The 25,922-nt window shown below is 41.8% G+C and overlaps 1 protein-coding gene across 1 annotated transcript; it reads right to left on the bottom strand.

Annotated features, from left to right (window-relative positions):
• Window positions 1-286: 286 nt before the first annotated feature.
• On the bottom strand, window positions 287-13,606 carry LOC307260161 (basic helix-loop-helix transcription factor scleraxis-like). Its single transcript, XM_080040316.1, has 3 exons — window positions 12,593-13,606; window positions 11,971-12,187; window positions 287-1,019 (listed from the first exon to the last, which is right to left on the bottom strand). Exons 1-3 carry the CDS (start codon window positions 12,973-12,975, stop codon window positions 981-983), a joined length of 639 nt encoding a protein of 212 aa, XP_079896442.1. The 5' UTR covers window positions 12,976-13,606; the 3' UTR covers window positions 287-980.
• Between the last annotated feature and the right edge of the window lie 12,316 nt (window positions 13,607-25,922).

The raw sequence follows: 25,922 nt of genomic DNA on the forward strand, positions 1-25,922 counted from the left end.
ACTATAGTAATTAGGCTGATGTGAGCTACAGGTGTATAGCCGCTGTGGAACCTTCACTTATTCCCGCTGCGTCTTTTCTTTGAAACTTCCAAAAGTGTGTCTCTCTCTCCCTAGCTTCCCACATGGGGACAACTGGACAAGTATGATAAAAAAAAACACATTTGGTATTCCGATATCTCTACGGCGCAGGAAAGTTTCACAGTGGAAACTTTTTATAATGTTTATTGGATGGAACTGTGGAGGATTGGAGAGTGCAGGAGAATCAAAATACCACCGACATGTGCTCCCAGATATACAAACAATTTATTGGTCATCTTAAAGTTATTTTCCAGCATTAGGTCATATCCATCATTGATTATTATTAGAAATAACCGATACCACAAAAGTTCCAGCATGTTTTTTTGTAATGCCAAAAATTGTGTCAAGAGCCAATGTTATTCACTTTTATACCTTTTCATTGTCTGCCATGAATGGCAATGCTGGTTAAATAACATAGTTTCATTATATAATGTTATATCACATAAATATACATTAATATTTCAGCTTACACATTAATAACACACAGCTTTTGTGGAATACAAATTTGTCTTTCATAGGTTTCTGTGTGTTTTTCCATCATGTGCCATTAGTTTGTTAGACTCTGAATGAAGAGTCTTTGAACAATACAGTAAAAAGTCTCTCGTAAGTGTCGTTGAAAAAGTTCGTCAGGGTCTTGATAAGCATGTGACAGCCGTCTAAAAGTACCGTTCAACTTTTCAGAAGTGTTTGAAAACACCCTAACAGGTAAAAAAAACGTTGTTGTAAAGTGATATAAAAAAGGTATAAAGAAATGTTTGGTAAAGTTCCTTCAAAAGTCCTGGAAGTGCTATGGAAGTCCTTCAAAAGTCTTTGTAAGGCATCACAAGTCTGATACGTCTTCAAGTTGCAGCGATTGTGAAATCACTGAAAGCATTTTATCCATGTGGTTGGCGTCCTCCTTGTTAACTTCGGATGGCCGTCTTCCTGTCTCTTTCTTTGTTCTGCGAGAGAGAGAGAGAGAGAGAAACATATCATGTCAATATACCGTACAGAAATTAGACTGCTACCGATCGACTCATCTCATTTTCGGCAAAGACAGAGAATAAACTCATTTCCCAAATTGTCCAAAATATTTCTTCAACGATTAATAGGTTAAATGGCTCATTAATTATTCCCATAGCCTATTTGAATCTTTACCATTTAAGTCTGTTGGTTTTGACAGAATCCTACTGCAGGTTTATAAACTTCTAAAAATAAAAAGTAACCTTATTTAAGCTTACCAAATCATATTACACATTTGCTAAACTATTTATCCAATTTTCCACCCCTTGTTCAAATATTTACAAATGCTTAGCAGGTGAGTAAGACTGCGTTCTTTGATGTCAACCTGTCATTAATCTGTCATGAAATGCAACTCTAGGAAAATGTAGTGCGGACTGTGGAAATAGATACAGTTTTACTGCAGGCGCTGGCGCAGTAAAGTCGTGTGGTTTTTTTGTGCCGTGCGTAGGGTCGAGTACGTAAATGAACCTTGACACAAACACATTCTGCACAGTAGCATGCATACTGTACATTGACTGTGGTGGTGGTTTGCTAATTTTATTATAGCTCCGAGGAGTGACATCATGAGCTGTGGGACGGCCCTGTCTGATGATATGCTTCTCATTTTCCTGCGGTATCAGGACAAGAGAAGCCTTGATTTCCTGGCTGGCTGGAGGAGACTTTCTCTATCTGGCCAGGAAAATAGCATCACATTTTCCCTACTCCTCACCTAACCTCTGCTCCGCTCACTTCTCAGGGCCATCTACCCCTAACCCGCTTTCCAGGGCTACAGTCAAGGGATTTTATCGAAACCAGCCCCAGAGTGATATGCAACACATGTCACCCCTCTCTTACTAATTACTTTTCAAGGATGATGATTGTTTAACCCATAGCTTGCAAATGATCATAGGCCTTATTTGTGATCACCTTTCATTAGCAGTGGCACCATTAAAAATATTCGATAGAGATACAGATACATTGACTTTGATAGCGGTTCTCGAATGATACTTTTTTCGATAGCAATTTTTAACAAGATGACATTTTACACTATGGTTAAAAAAAAAAGTCTTAAGTTTTATTTTTCAGCTCCTTGACATTTTGACATGATATCAATCATAATATCATAAAACTTTAAATAAGCTGAAATCACTAACTGCCTTCAGATGACCACAAATCCCCTATCTCCTGAACCACTGCAGCTCCAACAGAATATACGAGCAAAAAGGGACACAGTGTAAACAATACAATGAATCAGTGCAAAAAGTTTTCAGTGCAAAATGAAACGGTTCAAGTCAGTATGTAAGGCTCAGTGATGCATACTCCATAACCCATGTTGTAACCTTAATGTATTTTTCCTGGATGCCTCAAACAGCCAATCACCAGCACTTCTAGAACTTGGCACATCAAGCATTTTGCATGCTTACTGACGTTGATGAGATTAACCCCTCAGGTATTGAAATGTTGTATTGAATTACAAGGCATTTTTTGACACTTGATTGCATGGTGACATTTTGGTTGGTGCCCAAAAAGTATTGACCTTTGATACCCAGCATAGAACCACATAAGAAAAAAAGAAAACACGAAAAAAATCCTCTCTACTTTCTTTTCAGTAGTGGAAACTTAATTACACACGGTGGTAAAAGTACTCAAAGGTGCTGGCTTAAATTTCTCACTAGGGCGTGGGTTGGACTTCACTGTACTACTGTCCTCTCCTGACTTTATTTATTTCCTTCCCACCATATCGTCTGGACTGGCCCTCTCAGCCGCCCCCTCGCCTTCCTCTCATCAGCCCAACACCTGTTCCACATTTCCTCCCAGACCGTGCACAAGGTGTAGGTGTTTTTGGAAAGATCCCTTTGACTGACATCAACAAAGGTGGGTAGGTGTTTGGAAGGGTATCAGGCAGTAGCCGGAGGGTGAGATCATAGGATTTGGACAGGAATCAGGTCCTCCCACTCCCCATTGAGGTGAGCAAGAGGAGACAGCGGAACCGTTCCTGTCAATACTTCCCCCATCTGGACTCATCATTATTAGATTTCTATTATCTAGACACAAATCATGAGCTTACTTTGTTGGCTGTGCGTGCTGCAAGTATGCATCTTTAAGTTATGTTTACAACCTGCTTCTTGTTTTGTTTTTTTAAGATATCATTATTATTTTTCCATTTTGGTGTGTTTTCCTCGTTTCCAGGGAAATGACCAGATGTAGTGATTAGGCCAGATCAATCATTTTACAGCAAGACATCCAAATATATTTTTTTCAAACAGAGAAGTGGACTCAATGTACGATTATTCACTGCAGCCACTAGACTTGTTACTGGGTTTTGTACTTAAGTCAAAATGTTCTCTTGTTGATCGGAAATGATCCACTACCTTTGAATGGTGTGTTTTTAAATTGTAATCATTGTCCATGTGTTGACTTAACTAAGAATGGTATCTAAATGTCATTTCTAGGGGACACGACTGCATAAAGCATGTATTAAAATGATTCCACAATAAAAGCAGCAATTAACAATCGATAATCACTAATCAAGAGCTTTAAACCACCATTCATGGACAAGTGTCAGTTTGGACTGCCAAAGTAGCGTATGAAAAACTCTTTTTAATTTTGCACTCTGACGCATATACACTGCTCCAACATTCTGCTGCTGTTATTATGCTTCTACATACAAAAACTATAAAACCAACAGCTGGATGAGACCAGTTTGTTGGAAGGCACCGTGGAAAACTGTAGGTATTTATCAGTGGAAATTAAAGCACTTGAGGCAGGTTGGAGAAAGTGTTCTACGTGAAGTAATATCACTCCGAAAACGGTGCACGGCAATTGGACGATTTACCAAATTGCATGAAATCACTGTGAAATGACTAGGAGTCAGCCCACGTCTCACTGTGAGTGAAGAAGCACAGCTGTAGCCGGTGGAGGCGGTTCAGCTTGAGTGTGACTGGTTCAGTCAAAACAGGAGGAGGGGGGCTTTAAGACTGGCCTGGTAGTCAAAACAATCTCCTGAAGACTAATAGGGCATGGTCGGATGACATCTCTGCTCTCTCTCTCTCTCTCTCTCTCTCTCTCTCTCTTTCTTTCTTTCTTTCTTTCTTCACACACACACACACACACACACACACACACACACACACACACACACACACACACACACACACACACACACACACACACACACACACACACACACACACACACACACACACACAAACACACACACACACACAAACACACACACACACACACACAGCACCGACATACCACCGACCTCCCAGGGGGGTGATTTGTCCGACACTAATATGATTACCTGATGATGTTTACTCTAGATGCGACATGATGATTATACCACACTGGAACAATATTATCGTTTCATCAATGTGAAAGGAACCCTCTTTTAATTTGAATGTCGAGATAGTAAACACTCTCTTCGCGCCATCCTATCAGCTCTACAAATTCAAACTATAATATTGTTTTTCCGAAACTCAATCCGGGCTGTTCCCTTTACCTATAAATGTGGATTTTCCATGCACTCTTTCTCTCTTTTCCTGCATTAAGCCGTTCTGTCAAATATAAACATCTAATTTAGTTTCTGGCGGCGGCACCAGGACGATGATGACTGGTTGGAAAAAATAATTCCACTCGGGTACCGGCCCCAACAATCGTATAACGACATTGGTATTCAACCGTGAAATGAAAACGGGTAATATCCCTTCAGTTTATCGAGTGAAAGTATGTGAATATGTGTCAGCTCCCTCAAGCGTCCAATAGAAGCCATAATTACCCTCATAAATGACCATCATTTAGAGGATTATAGACATACATTAAAAAGGTGCAATAAATAACACATCAGACTTTTAAATGAAGCTGAAGAACGCACAGAATAAGCCACAGTCTGCCATTATGATGTGGCTCTGACACAGCAGACATGGACTTCATGTTCACTGTGGTTTGCTAATAAGCATCCTGATGGCTTCTGAAAAAAACACTTGATTTATCTTAGATTGCCTAATCAGATGTAATTGGCACAGGGACGGCCACACATGCCTTTAATGATTCCCACATTTTAATAAACGGCTATAATGACTCCAGAACAAGCCTGACTTCATATTCACCGCTGTCAGATGACCTCATCCTGATACGTTACGCAGCAAACAGCCCTTTATCATCAGTACTAAGATGAGCACCCTGTACATGTGTCATTAGCCTCAGTAGATGTTGTTCTAAGAAAGTGCACAATTCAAACAAGCAATTTCTGCTTTATCTCTGTTCGTTCGATGTGCTCTGTACCTGGCACAGTGTTCTGTATTTTAGTTTTAATTTTCTCCGTGAGACGCCCTTTCCCTTAAGACCAAATGACAACAGCGTGATAGTTTTGCTAATAGATTTTGTTAGTTATCTGACACGACTTCTTCTGTTGGTGTTAAATTAGGCCTTAACTGCTTCCATCTGCACTGTAGATATACAGACAGGTCCAAGCATGAAGGCACACGTCATACGCAGAGCCAAGCTCACACACACACACACACACACGCACAGACACACACGGCGAACGTGGGCGAGAATATATTTGAAATGCGCCTGCGGTATATTAGCTACCTCCGCTGCACCTCATTAGCATAGCTTGAAATGAGAAGCAAACAGGCGAAACCCTCACTCATGAGGCACAACACATTAACTCCCAGTCAACGCCGGAATTATCAGTAAATGAGGGTAATTTAGTTTTCATCTATGACCTTGAAACGTCTACTTTGTGTGACGTAATGCTTTTTTCCAGGGAAAACAGACTAATAACCAAATGACTGCAAAAACCGCAGTCATTAGCGCTCTCCTGCACATGTCCTATCCATGCATTTAAGCTCTCTTAAGGTGCACGCTTCATTTGATCTCGATAAAGAAGCAAAGTGTAGTTTTCGGCACAGTCGAAAACCAACTGTCCAAACTGGAGGATAAATAGCTAAGTTGATTATCCCACTGAGTCGTTGGCTATTCCTCTTGCCTCTCTTTCTCTCCTCCTCCATCTCTGTGTCCACAACTTCCTGCACGCCATTAGTTTAGAAAGTGTTGAAAGGGCAGCCGTGATCCAGGACTGCTTAAATAAGTAATCATAGATGAAGGATTTTTTGAGGGGTGTGGGGGGGTTTGTCTAGAAAGAAGCAATGAACTGCCGTCTGGCTAAAGAGATGAGAAGAAATAGAGGAGGTAGAATAAAATGCTTTTGATAAACGTCTCTGTGAGTGTGCTGCAATGCACGCCATTGTGGCAGTTGCATGTGTGTTAGTGTGCGCCTGCATGTGTGTCTTACGTGTGGGCGTGTTAGTGTGTGTGTGTGTGTGTGTGTGTGTGTGTGTGTGTGTGCATACAAGTGTGCGTGTGTGTGTGTGTGTAAGCAGCGAGGGCGTTTCACAGTGAGTGGTTTCCAGGCTTCTTTAACATCACCATCAAAGCCCAACGTCAATGTGTTTCTAATAGCAGCAGCTGAATTAAACACTGGCTGTACAGGCCTCAGCAGAGGATAAATCATTTACAGAACAATTAGCTCATTTGTTGCTCCGCTCCGCACCGCCAACGACTTCCAGACACAGAGAGCCAGCCAGCGTGTGTATGCACAGTGTGTGTGTGTGTGTGTGTGTGAGCGAGAGAGAAAGAGAGAGAGAGAGTGAGTGTGCTTTAAGTGTACCAGCACGTGAAAATGTCACTTTGTGTCACTCACATCCACACTCACATAGATAGATAGACTTATTCTTTCTGTCTCTCAGCCACCACACACACACACACACACACACACACACACACACACACACACACACACACACACACACACACACACACACACACACACACACACACACACACACACACACACACACACACACACACATATATATATAGTACACACTCAAATATAGGTCACACAGAGTACAGATAAGTCAGTTTCCAATTGCACGGTGCAGTTTTAGTGCCACTGTCTTTCCATACGCCCTGCTTTCCAGCCAACCACAACAATCATCACGTATAAAAATTTAACTGCAGCACAGATGTAAATGAGAGGTCTTCGTGATATTTGGAGCTGTGTTCATCATTTGTTAGGTTTTCTATTTTCGCAAACATTTTGAGAGATTCCAAATAAATAGGCTTCCTTGGTGTTGGAATCAGGGGTGTGCCTTAAAATGCTTGTAAACTCAAATGAATGTAACCGTCTCAAAGGAACAATGGTCTTTTTAAAGCCACCACACTATAAGTATCATATGTGTCATATTCCTTTCCAATTTTTATTTCTGTTTCCAAACGCATAAACTCTCTTTTAATTTCGTCAAATGAGCTTCTTTGAATTTCAAACATTGGAAAATATTTGGACTTGTCATCTCCAGCTTAAAAGGAAAGAGCTCGGCATGATTGCTGTTACTGGCAGATAAATCACCATTTCTGTTTACGTTTGCCATTGAATTGAATTGACCCTCTCTCTGTTCCTGTCCAATATAAATAAGCCGCTGTTGAGGAGGAAGCTGTAAAAAGGCTTCAAGCACCATAGCCTAAAGTTGACAGATTAGCACGTTTAAAAAATATTTCTGTTTTTGTTTTGTAATGCGCTTTATACTGAAAGTCATGTGCTGCCATCACCTATATATAGCCCGAATAAATATGTATATAACTGCCGCTACAGATGCTTGCCTGATACAACACATTTTAAGGTCATTAAGGATGACTTCTGGTAGAGACATATACCGGAGATAATAACGCCACAATTATTTAAAGGGCTGTATTTGTCCAGGTTTCCTGCTGTAGTTTGAGTCCAGGTACCTGACAGTCGCACTGATCAGCAGAAGCCGAGAGGCCTAGCACAGGATATCCGCATCAATCAACCGGACAGCGCAGGGATTTGAGCATCCCCTCGCTCACCTCAATCCTCTATCCTCAGCCCTGTACATCTCATTTACAGATGTCGCCATCCGGAGCGTCCCATCTTTTTTTTCGTACATGTATCAAAGGCACCAGTTGCGTTCCAGTTTGTCCATGCCAAACTGCTGGTGCTCCACCTATGAACTGCTCTCTGAACGTCAGAGTATGTCAGGATATGATGTAGACACTCAGGGAATAGCTTGGCTTCTGAGCCAAAGATACCGAGGAGAATTGTCTCACAGTGTGCGGCCTTGTAGCTTACCGACAACTCAAGAGGGGGGAGGGGGGGGGGAATAGACTTGCACCATGATCACCACGCTGAAGCTGAACAAGCAGCCTTTCAATGGGTATCACTAGTTCACTATTTCTTCACAGAATTTTGTTTGATTCAAATTGTTCTAATACAACGAAGAATGAATTGTTTCCGACTTCTTAAACTAAATTAAACATTAGAAAGCCACTGGATTAGATCAAAAGTATTTCTGATTCTGATACCGACAATGGCATGTTTTTAATTCAGTCTTCCATTTCATTGTCACTATGATTTTCTTTAAAATAATCCTATCTAAGAAGAGATCAAGAATAATTCATATATCCTTCCCCTCTTTGTAAATCGTCACACAGATAACGTAATCACATTAGTATTCCACTGAATATGTATTATAGGTCAGCCCTCTCTGTGCAGTAGTCATTATTAACAAGACTGTTTGTTTTGAAACAGTTATACTGTAGAGACATATAATAAGAGGAAATGAGCGTGTACTTTTCTCACTTTCACCCTCTCCCACATTGGAAATAAGCGTAATTGTAGCGGCTGGTCTAAGCATAGCTGACAGCTGTGATGAACCTCAATGACCAGAAAAACATACAAAGAGAGCACTCAGGACACAAAGTCTCATTTTACCTTCACAATCGTTTCCTCTCCGTAATCACCAGCACTGACTCTGCCCTTTAGCCCACTTAAACACACTGTATAGCCACTTTTCCAGGGAAAGTGAAATTCTCTCAGGTTCTGCCAATCAGAGTCATATGCCAGATGAGCCTGGGACCCCGTAGAAGGTGTGGAGTTAACAAATACCATGAAAAGACCACAACCAACAATGAATTGATCCTAGTAACAAGTATTGTTAGTCAAATGTTATTGCATCAACCTGATTTCACATAGTCCTGTTCTGTTGTTGCCAACAAACTAAAAGTACATGAATGGGCAACCCTATTGCAACATGTTTCTTCATCACCATGTACACAGGCAGTGTAGTTTGTACTGAGTCAACCCCACCTAAACTGTCATGCATGCTGTCGTTAATGGTAACCAAAGTGTGTATTAATCCACCGCTGAAAATAAACCCCAAGAATTCACTCTACACTGGTTGCAACCCACCCTATACTCCCGTTTGAGCAACATTTGCTAAACACTACAGTGCCCATCTGTGTTACGAATGTAATGACACATTTTTATTTATTTAATTTGTATGCTGTTTTTAAAGATCTTCATGTGAACACATACAATATCATTCGAGAAAAGGGGCATTTTAAAGGAAGTTTAATTTACTTGAACTTGATCTGAGAAGGCAGGATTACTTTAGATGATACAAGTATATCAACATTGTACTAAATGTAAACATTGGACATCATCTTCTTAAGTACTAGTTGTTTCTTTTGCGCCAACCGCATCTTAGATAAACTTCTAAGTCCTTTCCTAACCCATCTTCTTTCTCCTCATTGTTGTTTGGCTTGGACTCAATTGGAGGACATTCATCTTTGTGATAACCCACAGATAATGACTTTCACCTGGGTTCACCTAATCAGTGCACCGTACGAAAACAGGAAAGCTATACGTTTCTGCTGCCTACATCATACACAACAGAGAACAGAGGGAACCGTCACTGAGCTAATGGGAAACAGCATAACGTGAGTGACGTCACCTGAGAAGCACTGAGTCAAAACGTCTCCATTTGAAGGTTTTCTGACAGGAGAAAAGTTTCAATATTGTTTTCGACCCAGCGTGCGCCTACAGGTCAGCCATGCGTCTGCAGCAGTGATTTGACAGCAGCAGATAGTATTACACAGCTCCCACTGACAGCTCTGACCTCCAGCGGGCTGATCGATATGCAGAGGGAGAGGTGGGGGGGGGGGGGGGGGGGGTGGAGGGGGGTTACAGAAGCTTGGGGAAAGAGAATGAGACGTGTGTAGTGAGGCTAAAGGAGGAAAATAATAAAAATGTAGGATCTTACGAAGGACGGACGGAGAAAAAAATGAGAGGACGGAACAGGTTTCAGGCTATAGGTATCTCTAGGCCGAGGGTGTCTGGGTTTCAGACGCAGAGGACGTCTAGGCTTTCACTCACAAAGGTTCAGAGGGGAGGCAGGAGGGAGGGGGTGGGTAGGGTGTGGGGGGGGGGGACACACTGCTGAGACTCAGGTTATCCCCCAGCTAAAGGGTCTCTGGGTTTAGACACTGAGGAGGGTATTGGCTTTCACACACTGCTGGGGTAACGGGGGAGTCTGCCAGATGTCAGCTCCTTACCCATAAATCCTGCTAAATGGGCAGCGGCTTGGTTACGGGGGGGGGGGGGAGTAGAGTGGACGTCACCTCTCTATCATCTTCAGAACAGACTGGGGGCGTTTGCCGGAGTCATAAAAAAATTAAATTTGATTTCAGTCAGCCGATAGGAAATTTTCATTATGTGATTTTTCTCATCGGGGCTGACCACTCTCTTATGCTGAGGTTGTTCTTGATTTTGTTCATTTCCTGTGTTGAATCAATCAAATGTGAACTTGGTACTGGAGGAAGTTCTCCTCTTCTGTATCTCTATTAAGGAGTAGATTGACAGTGCAGCTGTTGAGGTAGCGTGGAAAAAAAAAGTGCCCGTAACGGCTTCAAAATTCAGCTATCTTGGACACTGACATTTATGAGGAGTTTGACTGATTGCAGTTTTTATCATCTTAGAAAAATTTACATTAGATTTTCATTTTTTTCAGGTTGTTTTCTGATCTGTCTCCCTGCATTGAATTTGTTTCTCTGTATTTAATACCCATAGCTAAATACAACGATAGCCTGAACATGCATCTGGAATATGCTTGTTACACAGTAGGTGAGTTTGATGGATAAAAATGATCATGTGACAGTTTGTTGTTTTGCAACATCCAGCTTCAGTCATCGCCTGTAACCGATCTTTGTATCTCAGCTCATTGCTTCAACAGTTATGATTAAAACCTTAAAATTCCGGCTGACGTCAATACATTCTCGAAATTATACACATGGTTTTGGGTGGATTTCATGGACCCTTGTAAAATTCAAAATCATATTTATAAATAAAAACAGGGGAAAAAAACACCACAGTTGGAGTTAGACAGTTTTTATGCAACATTTGTGCACGTTACGATGAAAGAGGCTGCATGCTGTTTGACCTACCCCTGCCTGCTCAGCCCTCTCTTAGCTCCTCTGACACAAAAAACAATCATCTCTATTTACTGTAATGTTCAACCAGTTCCAGAAAGCGCTGTGAACTTTTGCACCACCTGCCTCGTGTAAAACCAACCCCCAACAGAACAATAATACACAGTCCTTCACCCCAAAAGAGGACTTTAAAGAGGTTCTGCTTTTAATGTCCCTCAGGGCCAATCAGGTTTATAGGTGCAGTTACTGATCTCAGGTCAGCTTTAAACACCAAATTGACCCTAAAGCACTGCACGGTCCCCAAATGAAGCTTGACTCTACAGTACGATCAGCTTTCCCTTAACCTAAATTTGACCCATTTCTAATTCTGCAAAACCTGCTTATACCCTTTGAAAAGTAACTGAATAGATGTAGTAAAGTTATTATTGCATTATTTATCATAAAGTAACAAAGAGATTAACAAAAGCCGGCATTATTTTCATGCATATTTCTTAATATTTAATCTAAATTAGTTTAAAATGGTTAGACAATAAAAAAACAGTATTTTTGTTTCAGTTTATATGGCCTTTTTTTACTTAATAATAATTAATGATATGATAATTTTTGTCTGCTCACCAATTTCCTCTGGTTGCTGAGGCAGAAAGTACAGATGTGCTTTGGCGCAGCCGATTGGTCAGATCCTCGGCCGGGGGAGGAGTTAACGTGGAAGAACGGCGGTGAGGGAGTGTGGCATGGCTGTCCGTCATGATGCACCTCGCCCAGCAGCAAGACGTTCCCCAGATGACTGATGTAGCTGCTGGCCAAACGCAGCGTCTCGATCTTTGACAGCTTCCTGATTATCAAATCGGACAGAAATTCGAGGTATTAATTCACACATAATATTTTAAAAGTGTTGAATCATTTGAAAAAATAATGATCATGCAGTTTTATGACATTGATGCACTTATAAATTGTATTTAAAAAAAATATGTGATACATATTTAAAACACATTGACAGTAAAGCTACAAGATATATAATTGATCACTGTTAAAGTTGTGACCACTTCTTTGACACACCCACCCATGATTAAATGCAGTAGTTTGCGTCAATTAGACTATAGGCCTGTACCAGAAATAATTGAGTCGGGATTAAAGGTGCATGCCTGTTATCCGAAGCTACATCAGGAATCACTTATTTTGGTTCCCAGGTGGACAAAAAGTAGAATTTAGGAACGTAATGACTCATGTTGCTCTGTACCTGTCTGCAGGCTCGGTGGGGATGAGCGTGCGCAGTGCTGTGAATGCCGTGTTGACAGAGTTGGTGCGGTCTCTCTCCCGTGCGTTGGCTGCGTTCCTCTGGCGTCCCTCCCCAGGTATGAAGGTGCCCGGTGGGCCTCCCATGGTCTCCAAGCCCTCCAGGCCCCCCAGGCCTATCCCTGCACACAGCTTCCTCTTCCTGTTCACCTTGATGTGGAAGGCAGAAGGAGAGGAAGAGGACAGGCGGAAGTTGGAGTTGGTGGAGCGCTCCTCGGAGCCCGAGCCCGAGCTGCCGTTGTCCTCGTCGTCTTCAGAGAGGAGGGCGATGTCGCCGTACAGGAAGCGGCCGGCAGGGGGCGCCGAACGCAGCATGGCGAATGTCATCTTAGACTGCTTTGACAGCTACTGATCAACCCTCCTGACACTTCCAGTCACTTTCGACTCGAGTTTGCTGTGTGGAGAGATGCTTTGTAAATCTTGCGTTGATGTTGCTAACTTAAAGTGTCCACCCCCTTTAAAGTGTCTCTTTACCCACAGCTTCTCTTTTCTCTTTGCAGTGCTTGTGAAGCCAGGTGAGTCAGATGCAGCACTTAATGATGCTGAGTTAGGTTCAGTTTTTAAAAGATCAGCAAGTTGATCCTTAAGTCAGTGTTGGTCAAGAGCGACTGGACCTCAGAGGCTGCTGATGTGTCTCAGGTTCCCAGGTCCCTGTTGTTTTTCTCTCATTGGTTCACACAAAAACACTTCACATCCCAAAGGTCAGCTCTCCTTTTCGGTTAATCCTTTAGAAGGACGCCAAATTTTCAAATGGCATGGCTCGGTCAGAGGACTGTTGATTTGTCCTTTCTTTTTTTTCTTCTCTAAACCTCTTTCTTGGTCCTTTGTTTCTATTTTTGTCACTTTCGAATCCCAATAGCAAAAAAACTACTCCCAGTCTGTGGCAGCACTTTGTCTGGTTCTGTGTTGGTTTCTCTCTCTCTCTCTCTCTCTGCCTACTCTTTACGTACTTCTCTGCTCCACGTGTGCCTGCTGTCTGAGTCTTTCCGTCTGCCTGCGGTCTTATAGGCGGTGGGAGGGCCTGAGGACTGCTCCGCTCCTCCCCCCGAGCACTGAGGGTCCCCTGGCTGCTGTCTAGAAGCAAGCCAGAGAGACCGGAGGCAAGAGGCAAACCATCGGCAGCAGTTTGTTTTGGCCGCACGCTGATGTCTTTCGAGGGGAAATCCACCCTAAAACAGAACCTGCATCAGCCTCCATGCTGGGTTGGGTTTGGTGGGTTTGATGATCTTAGTGACCACAGAGGCCTCTTAAAACGCACATTGCTGACAATATGAATACATTAATGTATACATATTACATTTTTTGGATGGTGACTTAAAAATGGAAATGAAACAGGCGTTAAATGTTGTCATCTGACAACAGTAATAAAACCATGATCTTGGACAGTGTAATCAAATAGCAATAGTGTTGCTCCAAAGTCATGTCATGACTAAACTCTGTGAACTATGTGATCTCAGAGTTATGTCGGAAGCCAATTCGTTATATAACATAGATCTTGATCAATTTATTCAATATAATGTATCTATCTGCGATCATTTTCAGGTTTTAAAATTGATCAATTCTGCAAAAAAAGCAGAGCTGTTTATCTCTTTTCCATGCTGTGCTATTCGTTCTTTTTCCAGACTCATCTGAAAGAGTATGGAAGTTCATTGACAACAAAAGATTTGAGAGGGCACAAAACAAATTCTGAGTTAAAGTCTTCACAAGGAAAAAAGTCATCTTTTGAGTATATTGCTCCTCTGTAAAGATCGATTGGTCACCATATGAAAATGTGATTAATACATACATATACATCAACGTTTATCCTACAACCTCAATTATTTTGGGTTATTGGATCTGCATCTGCAAAATGTCAAAACCTGTATTCTGAACATGTTCAAAATATTACATTCAAAATGTAGCCACAGCCCATCATCTTGTTGTTGGTTTGAACCATTTTTGTTTTTAAACCCTACATAGGCGCATCACTCAAAAGTAATCATATAAAAAAGGAAACCCTACATCAAATGAATTTGCTTCTAAAACTCAAAAGTAATTTAATGTAAATGCATTTTCATTTTGAATATAATACAGAAACTAAATACCTCTCTTTGTCTCAATCTAAAAAACAACACTGTCCCAGCTTTTATTTTGGACGTAGAAGATAGAGTTTATTATGGGGTGACCTTTAACATCCAGGTTGATGATCTGCTGTCAGTTGATGTCTTGCTCAGAGAACTCTGACTGCTATACTCGTAGGTCTGACATTCTTAATTTCTGCTTCAAATCTAGTTCCACAATTCCTGCTAAAGTCATTTGACTTGCAGTCTGAGTACAGCTCCTATTTGTTTCGTGTTTTCTCAAACATTGTGTTGTCAATATGCTTCTACAACAGAGCAGCAGGCAAGAACTGAGACTGGGACTTTACAAAAACGGATGGGTTTTTTTCAACCACAATTTTGACAGCAAGAAGCTGAGAAGCTTGAGTGGTGAAGTAAGAGTTTTCCTTTCTCGCTGTCTTCCTTTCTTCCCTCGGCCCCCCTGCTCTGTGCTGTGTTTGTCCCTGGACAGCAGGCTGGGAGGCAGGCAGCCACAGAACTGGACTGTTCAGGCTCCTCTTGTGGTTGAAGCAGGGACCTGGGGTAAATACAGCCTTGGCCCAAGCCCTTTGGTCTGTACAAGCTGGGACGCTGCAGGGCTTGCCATCAGTTTGCCCTCAAGGGGTTCAGATTTTTTAGGGTGGAGTGTTTTGGTGACAAAGGGGAGGCTCAGGGGCGTGTGTGTGGAAGGGGAGCTGCTACTTTACTCGCTTACACTCCCTATAATAATCTGTCTTCTTCCAAGGGGGGAGAAAAAAATGAGAGGAGACAGCAAAGGGAGCGAATACAGATGAGGGAATAAAGGGGAGAGTAGGAGAAAACTAATGAACGACAGAGCAGAATGAAAAAGATCTATCTGTCAGGCTAGCTAGGTATCTACAGCTACAGATACAAATGAGCCGAGTGCTTGAAGCCATTGGCGTGTTCCAGCACTGCTGGGAAATCAAGTTCTCCCTTAGATTTGACTAAAACTTTTAAACAGCCTTCATCAAACTCTAATCTGCTTTTCCCTTTTTGGATTTTTATTAGCTATATTTTATTAACTCTCATTTCCAGGGAACTGACTGACCTTTAAATTTTGCTTCCTGCTTCGACTGTGTGGTGGTTAAAGGTTGACAACCTATGTAAAACTCAACTATGAAGTCTTTAATCCTCAGTAGTACATTATTAAAAACTCTAAACCCAAGCGCCATTGCTGGTATGCCTCTTTTGTGTAGATTGGCAACGGTGAGCATGCTGCTGAAAAGTGAAAACTAATAGCACAATGAATAATCTGTCAAAGTTACACAATGTTACAGTCAGCATTCATCACTCTCTCTTTTCTCCTCTCTTGTCCATTTTTCTCCCTCCTTCCTCCACCGATTTGTATCTACTGTATACCCTTCAATCACAGTGGCAGTGTTTTTGCTGTGGTATTGACTGTATGAACTGAGGCCAGTGCCGGTTGCAGTGGTGGATAACAGTACACACAGGAACTGCTTGGAGCAGTCTGGGCCTAAAGGTGCAATCAAACGAGGCAACACGTGGGTGTGCTGCACGGCTGCTTGCACAGTTGATGTCCGAGTCAGTATGGGTTAATGTCTCGCTGCTGTCTCTAGTTCTTGCAAACATTCACAATAAATGACCTGAAATTTCCTGTGCCGACTTCTCCTTCAACAACAACAATTGGAAAACTTGCACTGACCAAGAATGCACTGGAAACAAGCAAGGGGGAAAATAGTCCTCAATTCTCAATTTTGCAGTTTGTGCTACAACTTGTTTTCCACTCTCCCGCAGAACTGGACACATCCGGCCTGTGGATATCAGATGTGTTTGAAAACAGTTGCCTGGCTGTCAACTCTGAACATGTCAGACGAGCGTTGGATCTACATTCACTCAGCGCCTTCATGCAACCAATGCCCCAGGTCCTCTGCAGCGGCTCTGACTGGAGATCAGATCAGTTAGTGACTCAGATTCAGCAGCCGAGATAAGTGCTGGAAATAACAAAAGCCTTAATGAAACTGGACCGAAAAGAACAAAATCAACCAATGAAAACAAACTTTGTCTTTCGAAAGCCAACATTGCAAATGCAATCCAACAGATCATTGCTCTTGCAAGAGAGGAAAATCACAACATGTGGTAAACAATGGGGTTTGTTTCAGATTCCCTTTTGGAACAGCTTCTAAATGTAATAGTCTGAAAACTCACGTTGTGAGCATGCCTTCAACCTATTACTTTCAACTGCCATAATCCATGCATCAAATTTAGCAGAAACTTTGGAGACATCCTCCGATGAAATCACAACTGAATGTATTTGTTTTGTGCTACTGTTTGTTCTGATCAAACACAAGTCTAGAGACGATAGAAAAGTACAATGTATTACATATTTTGATATAAACCTAAAATATTGACTTTGCTCAAAATGTCAAAAGCAAGTAGAACCCCTCTCAAATACCTAATTTAATGACTGTCAGACTGCGTTTAACCTGACTGTATATAGATTTGCGACTGCCCACTCCACTCCACTCCACTATATTTCCAAACCAGCTTCACTCGCTGTGGTCCGTCATTACATGCATTAGCATGATCTTCCTCTGATTTGCATCTCCCAGGAGCCCTTGCTGCTCTAACACAGTATCCATTTCTTTCTGAATGGTTGCCCTCCAGCCAGAAAACATTTGACTGGGTATAATGTACACTTTAAGTTTTTCATAATCACACGCTGCTGCATTTGCCATAGGAACTTTATATGAAAAGAAAATAGCCGCATTACAGCACCGTAATGGTGACATTTACATAAAAATACATACAGGGGTTGACCTAAGTCCACAAAGCAGGCTCTGGATTTTACATAATCATTCTGAATGTGCCTCAAACACAGAAAGAGCTGGTTCTCAGTTCCAGGTTATATGGACTATTATTCAAATATAGGCTAGATCTACAATATAAAATGTACTATGACACCACAATAAAGAAGCTGCATAGAAACAGGCTATGATTATTTTGCAATGGGAGAGAATACGCATGCAAGGATGAAGAGGATACTGTCAGTGCAGGCTTGCCAGGTGTGTGTGTGTATCATATTTACATTTAGAGAGACGTTTAGGCCACTTGCGAATAGCAGAAAAAGGGAGCACAGCACTGACACTATATCAATATCTTTGAAAGGTCCTGCACACCCACACAGGTATTGTTGGATATTTTGTCTTTTTGGTCTCCACCAACTCCAGAGGTAGCGTACATACTGTACCCTGCTCTTTAGAAGTTAAAAGCTTCACTCTAGTCTCTCTGTCTCTGTGAATGATAGGTTTTTTAGAGCCACATCGTCACATATTTTCACGTTGTTATTTGAAACATTGTTTTAAACAAATATTGATTTGAGACATCAAAGTGAATCAGTCCATAGGGATGTGGACATTCAGTAACTGTTCAGTCGGTTGGTATGGTCTGTAGGCCTTAATTCATTGACAATTAAACATTAGACTCTCAAGTTTCTCTTTCTGCTCTCTTTTCACGATGACGGTTGTACAGTTTCAGAGAATAGCCTAATGTACGCATATGTGAATTCTTAAATTGAGTGGCGTTCCCCTTTAAGGACACAGCAGCAGCAGCAGCAGCAGCAGCAGCAGCACAGTAGTAGAACACCATCTGATAGTCATTACCGCTCCTCCCCCCTCCTTTCTCCTCCTCCTCTCCTCTAGCTTGATACTCTTCTCTCAGCTCAGACGTATTATTCATTAGTCTGATGAAAAACACCCACCAACTTACCCGGGCCCAGCTTTGCACACACACACACACACACACACACACACACACACACACAGTCCCAACCTAGCTGAACCGCTCTGGCGTGGGTCAGGGACCTGTCAAAACTCGGAAGCAGGCCTGGACCCGATACGGTACCACGGAGCAGGCGTCTATAGGGGGAGAGAGAGAGAGAGACTCTAAGGAAGTTAGCTATTTATCGTAGTCCTTGGACACTCGTTTTTGCACTGAAAGTGATAGAAGGAGGGGAAGACTTTCCAAATGTGTTATGGTGCCACTGAGCAGACGTCTGGAGAGGGCCATTACCAAAGCTAACTGTCTGCTTTCCTATGGCAGCGAGAACAGAGCGACGGACAGCGGGAAGAAGAATAGGAAAAGGAAGGAAAGAAGGTGGGATGGTGGTAGGCAGGAGGGGTAAAGGAGAGCGGTGCAGTGGTCGTGAGACAAGAGGAAGAAAAGTAGTAGGAAATGAGGGAGGGAGGGAAAAGAAGACAAAGTGGAGAGAGCTGGCGGCGGCCTGCCAACGCTCCAGACTGCATGGTGTATTGCATGGGGAAAATGGTCGGAAGTGCTCGCCCCCCCAACTTGCACCCCCGCCTGCCGCCACCACCACCGGCCCCAAAAGTTTCAGCCTCATTCAGCCGCAGCTCCAGCCACACTCTGCTGTGCTTCCCAAGAGAGCCAGACTCTACAGCTGGCCTTATTAAACCGAGAGAGGCTGAGAGACAGAAAAAAGACGGAGGAGGAAAGAGAGGTCACACAACTGGAAGACATCAGTTGAAACCGTGCTCGCTCTCCTCTCTCCTTTTTTTAGGCAGTTCTTTCCGTTCTTATCCCGTTTTATGATAGACTTTCTCACAAACACACTCGCGGTGCACTGGGTTCAAACACGTAGTAAAAAAGCTATTGTTTGATTCGGCATCCCTCAGAACGCTGGAAAACAATGAAGCAAACGCTGGGAAATTAAAAGTCTGTGTGACTTTTATCTGGTTTGGTCTCGGTGCGTCTGAGGGCTGTCGTCATGCATCCGGGCTCCGCTGCATGAGGGTGTCTCTTCTAGTTTGTTTGAATCTTGCAGTATTTGTGAACACACTGGGGCAATAAAAGAAACGTTGAGGGATGGAGGTCTGTTTCCAATCCATTATCTGGTGTTCATTTGCAATTTGCTTCTTTTCTACTGCAGCTTGCCTGAGTTGCAGTTTAACCTTGAAGGTTTTAGCTCACAGATGCTCCCTGCTTTTGAATGACACACATTCACACCTACAATGATTATTTCCAGCAACAGCTGCTGGCCACTGATGTGCTCCTTTTTTAAACTCAACTTTAGCTCTGGATCTGGGGCAAAAGATGGGTTTAGGAAATCATGACCAATGGAAACAATGAAATGCTGCTGTCGTTTTGTCCTTGTACTGTCATCACTCCCTTAAGGTTAATAATAATAATTAGTTGTCTGTAAGCCATAACCCGATTAATCGCGATTAGATCTAAGTCAAAGCATAATGCTTTTTCTTTTTTTCCTATCGCATTAATTGCACAGACTATTTTTCATGTACAAACTCCCCCCTCCTTCAGGCTCATTGCACTCCTTTTGATTTGAAGTCAATCAAAAATTAAGTTCATTAAGTAACTTGTGTTTGCATTCATTTGATTCCCAATCAAGATGCACTGGTAAAAAAGTGCCTTACATTGTTTATATGCACTTAAAGATTACTTTGAAATGTGCATATTCACCTTAAAACCACATGCACAAATTGGAATCCTTCTTTAGGTGTTGAATTAGTCTTCTGGTATACAGCTGTATATCATGTATTTCCCACAGTGAATTGTGTTAAGTTATTTATGTGCGAAATCTGCCAAATAACATAACCAGGCCACAATCCACACTCTGTTAACCCTCAGCATTTTATTCCAGTGTATTTCAATGGAATGGTTTGTGTCAGTGGATATAAAAATAACAAAAAACATTCGCTTTTCTGCAGCCAATCGGACCCCGAACGGCGCTTATAACTCTCCTCTCGTCAGTGTTAGGCCTCTGTTTCCTCTGTTTGAATGAAATGTTGGACTCGGCAAAGGAATGGGGGAGACGCTTGGAACTCTTGGAAGCGTTGCCTGGTCACCTGTGAGATATTTTCTTTGTTGCAGTATAAACAATTTTGAGAGCTCTCTATGGGTATTAACGTGAGCCCCATGCTCCCGGGGAAACTGTTAAAGGCTTTGTTACATCTAAATCAGTTGAATACAGACAGCTGCATCTGGTCCTACTGGTCCATTCATGATGTGGAGTGACTGATATTAAAACATCTGAGCTGTGATTACTCAGCTCAAAAAAAGGCTTCTCCAATCAGAGCGGATGCAGACTCCTTTTTTTTCACTCGCTGTGAGTTATTGACGACGTAAAAAAGGCAGGTCCCCAGACTCTGATGTTAAAGAGTCTGGGCCGGTAGCAGCTCTGCCTCTGCTGTATGACAGTGGAGCAGTGGAGCGGTATAGTAGCACACCAACGAAAGAGAACTCGACTGTGATGTCATCGCCACACAACTAATGAGGTGGCAGGGACACATTTGACCACCTGACTCACCCACCAGCTCACCTCTCTCTCTCTCTCTCTCTCTCTCTCTCTCTCTCTCTCTCTCTCTCTCTCTCTCACTCTCTCTCTCTCTCTGTATGTTTAAGTTACTCCTAAACTCTACCAATCTCCTTCTCACTCGCTCTTTCTTCCACCCGACATTTGCCACCGTCCCTGCCTAGCCACTTCTGTGTATGTGTGTGTGTGTGTGTGTGTGTGTGTGTGTGTGTGTGTGTGTTCCCCCCTGGGCTCTGTGTTTTCCTCCGTCGGTTATATGAGCTCAGCCGGGCCGTGCTACGTTGTTGTGCCCTGGCTCCGTGACTGCAATCATTTCCAGTCACAACACTTGGATAAAACACTTGGAGCAGTTTGGGCCTTATGAGATAAACCTGTGCAACCCTTTAATCAACAATGTGCTCCCCTTGCGAAAAGTGGTAAAAGGGCTGGTCATCATCATCTGAAAGGTAACAATAAATAAAATGGTTCACACTATGGTTGGCTCTCCGTTACGTTCCATGGTGTAATGACTGGTTGCCTCGGATGCCAGGGAGCTCACATCACTAAGAGAGAGAGAGAAGGGGGGGTGAGGGGGGGGGGGGGGGGGTGTTGAGAGCCTACTCGTGGAAACAACAAGTAGATCCAACAGTTGCCAATAAGAAAGAAAGATACTAAGAGAGAACACATTAAAGAGGAAAAACACTGGTAATGTCCTGTATGTACAGATATATTATCAATTAATCTGGGAGACGGAAAGAAACCGAAATGGTTTAAAGGTCACATATTGTGCTCATTTTCAAGTTCAAAATTGTAATTTGGGTTTCTACTAGAAACGGTTTTCATGGTTTACTGTCCAAAAAGCCCTTTATATTTCTCACAGTGCCATTGCTGAATCTCCTCTATAAAGCCTCTGTGTGAAACACTCAATTTTAGAGCCTGTCTCTCTGCTCTAAATTGCTCTGAATCCCACTGCCGGTTTGAATTTAACTGTCAGGTATAGATGTGTGTAACTTATCACAGGTTGAGGTAGTGGTTAGTTAGGGTGGTAATTAAGGGGCGTGGCTTATCCCTGTGTGATGTCATAAGGAGAGAGAATATAATTTTGCATAATACTGTAGGTGACCTTGAAGTTGTATGCTTTTATTGACCTTTTGACAGTATTTGTATGAAAGAATACACCTGCTGAAATAGAAGAACATCATTTGACACATTGTTTCCCCACTGTTCAATGAACTAAAGCTTAAAAAATTGTTCTGCATTTTCAGGAATAGACTTAAGTGCTTTCATGCTAAGGGTTAGATGAGGTGCTTGAACTATCTCTCATGGCTGATGGATGCTAAATATATAGCTAGCACCATCACAGTTTGTTTAGCTTAGCATTCAGATTTGAAGCAGCTAGCCTGTCTACCAGCACGTCTGTTACAGATATTAGATGTTGTATTTTCTCATCTGTAAAAAGTACACTTTTTAAAAACTGCAGAAATTTTACAAAAGGTGACAACTTTTTTTTTAACCTCTTAATTTGTTCCAAAAGTTTTACTTTGTGAAAAGCTAAAATGAAGATGTATTATAAATAAATATAAAAGCCCAAACGTTTCATACTTCATACAGCCGTTTATGACTTCACTACTGTGGTGCACTAGTGAAGCAGCTTTCACGGACCACCCTTACAGTTTTTTCCGATTGCTAAAGCACAATGGGCACAACTAAAACCTCATGTGCAAAACTCTTAACACAGTGCGCACTACAGAAGTCCATGTGTTCCAAACTGTGTTTCATTTTTCATTCATTTCACACAAAATGCATACAGAAACCTCATTGACCAAAACTCAAGAGCTCTTCTACCATTCATAGACAACAACCTGCAAAACACTGTGTATTTCTGGCAAAATGTTCAATTGCTAAGACACTGTTTTCAAAACTCTTAGGAACTCATTCAAAACTAAATATTGGATTCTAAATTTACCTTATTGACATTGTGGAAGAATATTACCAAGAATATTACTAATATGTAAAATAAATTGCTTATTGAATTTCAGCTAAAAGCACAAAACTTGAAAATAAAATATTACAATTTTTTTTTAATTATCCGCCAGGATAGAAATCGAGGGCAAGAAACTGTTTTTGTAGTTGTCAGGGTTAATGTGGTGTTCCACTGAATCACAGACTGGTTTGCTGCCCTAAACATACCTCCATACAGAGAAAAAAGAAAATACATGTAAGATATGATGTTTATCACTGTAAAATGTGAGGCTCAATGCTGAAGATAGGGAGGAACCTACTCTGTATGAGAGATTATACTCTATTACATTTTGTTTTTTTGTTTTTCGTATGTATTGCACAAAAGGAAACTCTTGAAACCAAACCTTACACTCCCTTTTCAAAACAGTTTTTAGCATCAATATGATACACACATGCACCATTTGAATTACTCTTTCAAAGCAGCAACAGTATACATGGATGTGCTTTATGCAAAACACAGATGTTTTTAGAACTTTGTAAGGTTTTTGAATTTAAAAATATCTTTTTATATCTTATCTATATTTTATATCTTTTTTAAACAGACTTTTTGAAATATTGATATGCTAGCCTACTGTAAAGTTCATCTAGACACATGAAAATAAAAATTGAAAAGCTTAAAAAAGCACATTGCCTTATCCACATCACATGCAATGCCAACTTCTGACTAGCAAGTAGTAAAATATTGCCTGTTGTCCAGTCCAAATGTCCTAGTTATGGAGCTACTGTGTAGCAAGTCAGGTTGGACTCACTCAGGCCATGAGATACTGAATCAAATTGCTCTGTTTTCATTTACTCTTGTTTTACCTAAACAATATGGTATGGTCAAATGGAAATATGTTACTCTTACAGTATTTTCTAATGAAAGTGCTTTATTTGAAATCACTCAGATCATTTATACCTCAAAGATTTTAAATATCAAAAGTTCATCTTTTATGTTTTGCTGCTTGTTGTTAGTGTTTTTTAAGTCTGTGTGTTGTGTGTGTCAATGTGTGTTTTTCATTGTAACATGTTGCCAGTGTTTTGCACCGGTGAGCTTGTTTTGAGACATGTTGTATGAAGAGTTTTGTTGCTGTGAGTGACTTTTGGAGGCAAAATGAACTGAATTGCACTGATGGGTTTTAGTGATGAACACTGTGTTAAGAGTTTTGCACTTGTGGTTTCAGTTGTGCCCACTGTGCTTTAGCAATCGGAAAAAACTGTAAAGAGTGAAAAACAATCCATCTTTAAAACTATCACCTAAATTATTGGGCAGCGGGGAAGAGGAGGGGGGGCTATTGGCTTTTCCTGGTCCAGGTCAAAAGTCAGGGTCAAATGCGGAATCACACCTGTTGAGCTGAAGAGAAGGCATTTGTTGTCTTGCTTATCCAACCATGTGAATTGGAACATATAGGACAACATCTGCAGTACCTCATACTGGAAAACAGCCATTCAATTAACAGTTATGACACTGTGTATACATCATATTTCAAAAGAAAGGAGAGAAACCACATGGGGTGTTGGGGTAGAGATCAATGGTATGTTGAGAATGGAAGAAGTGAGGAGAAGAGTTCATTTGATGAACTTGTTAAGGGAGGCCGAGGGTTGAAGTGAAAGATGTCAAACCTTTGTGTTAAGTGTGTGTGTGTGTATGTGTGTGTTTGATGTTATAGTCTTGTAAAGCAGCAGCTGGAGAGGGCTGTCCTCTGAGAACCACCGCAGCCGGCTAGTAAACCACACACACACACACACACACACACACACACACACACACACACACACACACACACACACACACACACACACACAGTGTTTAATAAAGCTATTGCTTGGGAAAGAGACCAGACCCGGCAAATATGAAACTTTCTTCAGGCAAGTGTGACACGGTCACGTTCTCGTTCATATGGATTCAAATCCTCTCAGCGAGCAAAATAATTGACAGAGGAACCTCATTACTCTGACTTCCAAACCTATATATTGAAAAGAGGGTCTAATGTCTCTGTGTGCAAGCGTACCTATAATTATATATTTTGTCTGCATATGGTTCTACTGTAAAACGGTCAATGTACTGTAAAACTGCCCCGTCCAGATGTGGAGTTAGTAATACAAGCCCCAGCAGGGGGGGACACCTATTGAGTGCTATGAAGTCAGTAGCTCAGTGAAACTCATTAGAAAAGCGGAACACCTGGAAGACTGTGAAATACCAGACCGAGGTCCAGTTTTTCATGTATATATAAGTTATTTTGTACTTCTTTTTTTAGCTGTCCGTCCACTTGAGAAAATAAGAGACAGGTGCAAGGGCTCAGTCAACAAGTTTTTCTGTTTATGGTAAGTCTCTGTGAGGACAAACATTAGCTACAGACAGAGCTCCCAATTAGACTGCACCACAAGAATCTCCATATTTTAGGAAACCACTGCTCTTCGCACATTCACATGTCATCAAATATCTTTTCTTTTTTCCCTTGATTGTAGGAATTATATTGGATGACATCATGCTGCAGCTGACCGGGAGCAAACACTCCTATTTTAGAGCTGTGGCTCGTTTCCAGGGAGATGATATAACACAGTCCAGATGAGCCTCTCCATGGATTGTCTCATTATCACACACGCCGCAGCTGCATGACCACTGTATATATGAGAAGCTGTGTTTATATGTGTGCGTGCATGCATGCAGGCTGCACGTGTGTGTGTGTGTGTGTGTGTGTGTCTGTGACCATTTAAACCCTGCTTGCAGTCAATTACCAGAAAATGACTCGTGTGGACCATTTTCCCTCCAAAAAAACTAATTATAGGGTTGGGGTTAAGGTTAGGATAGGGGTTGGGTTTGCAGGAAAGTCCTGGACTGAGCTTGTTCCATGCGGACCACGTGAAACCAGGGGCGTAGCCAGAGT

The sequence above is a fragment of the Ammodytes marinus genome (assembly GCF_949987685.1).
Source record: "Ammodytes marinus genome assembly, chromosome: 13".
Lineage (NCBI taxonomy): Eukaryota > Metazoa > Chordata > Actinopteri > Uranoscopiformes > Ammodytidae > Ammodytes > Ammodytes marinus.

What these genes read in the sequence shown, in the direction of transcription:
- LOC307260161 (XM_080040316.1), bottom strand. Translation starts at nt 12,975, where the DNA reads ATGACATTCGCCATGCTGCGTTCGGCGCCCCCTGCCGGCCGCTTCCTG. An exon ending in CCCACCGAGCCTGCAGACAG is followed by an intron (nt 12,188 to 12,592) that starts GTACAGAGCAAC and finishes TTTGATAATCAG; the next exon opens with GAAGCTGTCAAAGATCGAGA. An exon ending in TCAGCAACCAGAGGAAATTG is followed by an intron (nt 1,020 to 11,970) that starts GTGAGCAGACAA and finishes TCTCTCTCGCAG; the next exon opens with AACAAAGAAAGAGACAGGAA.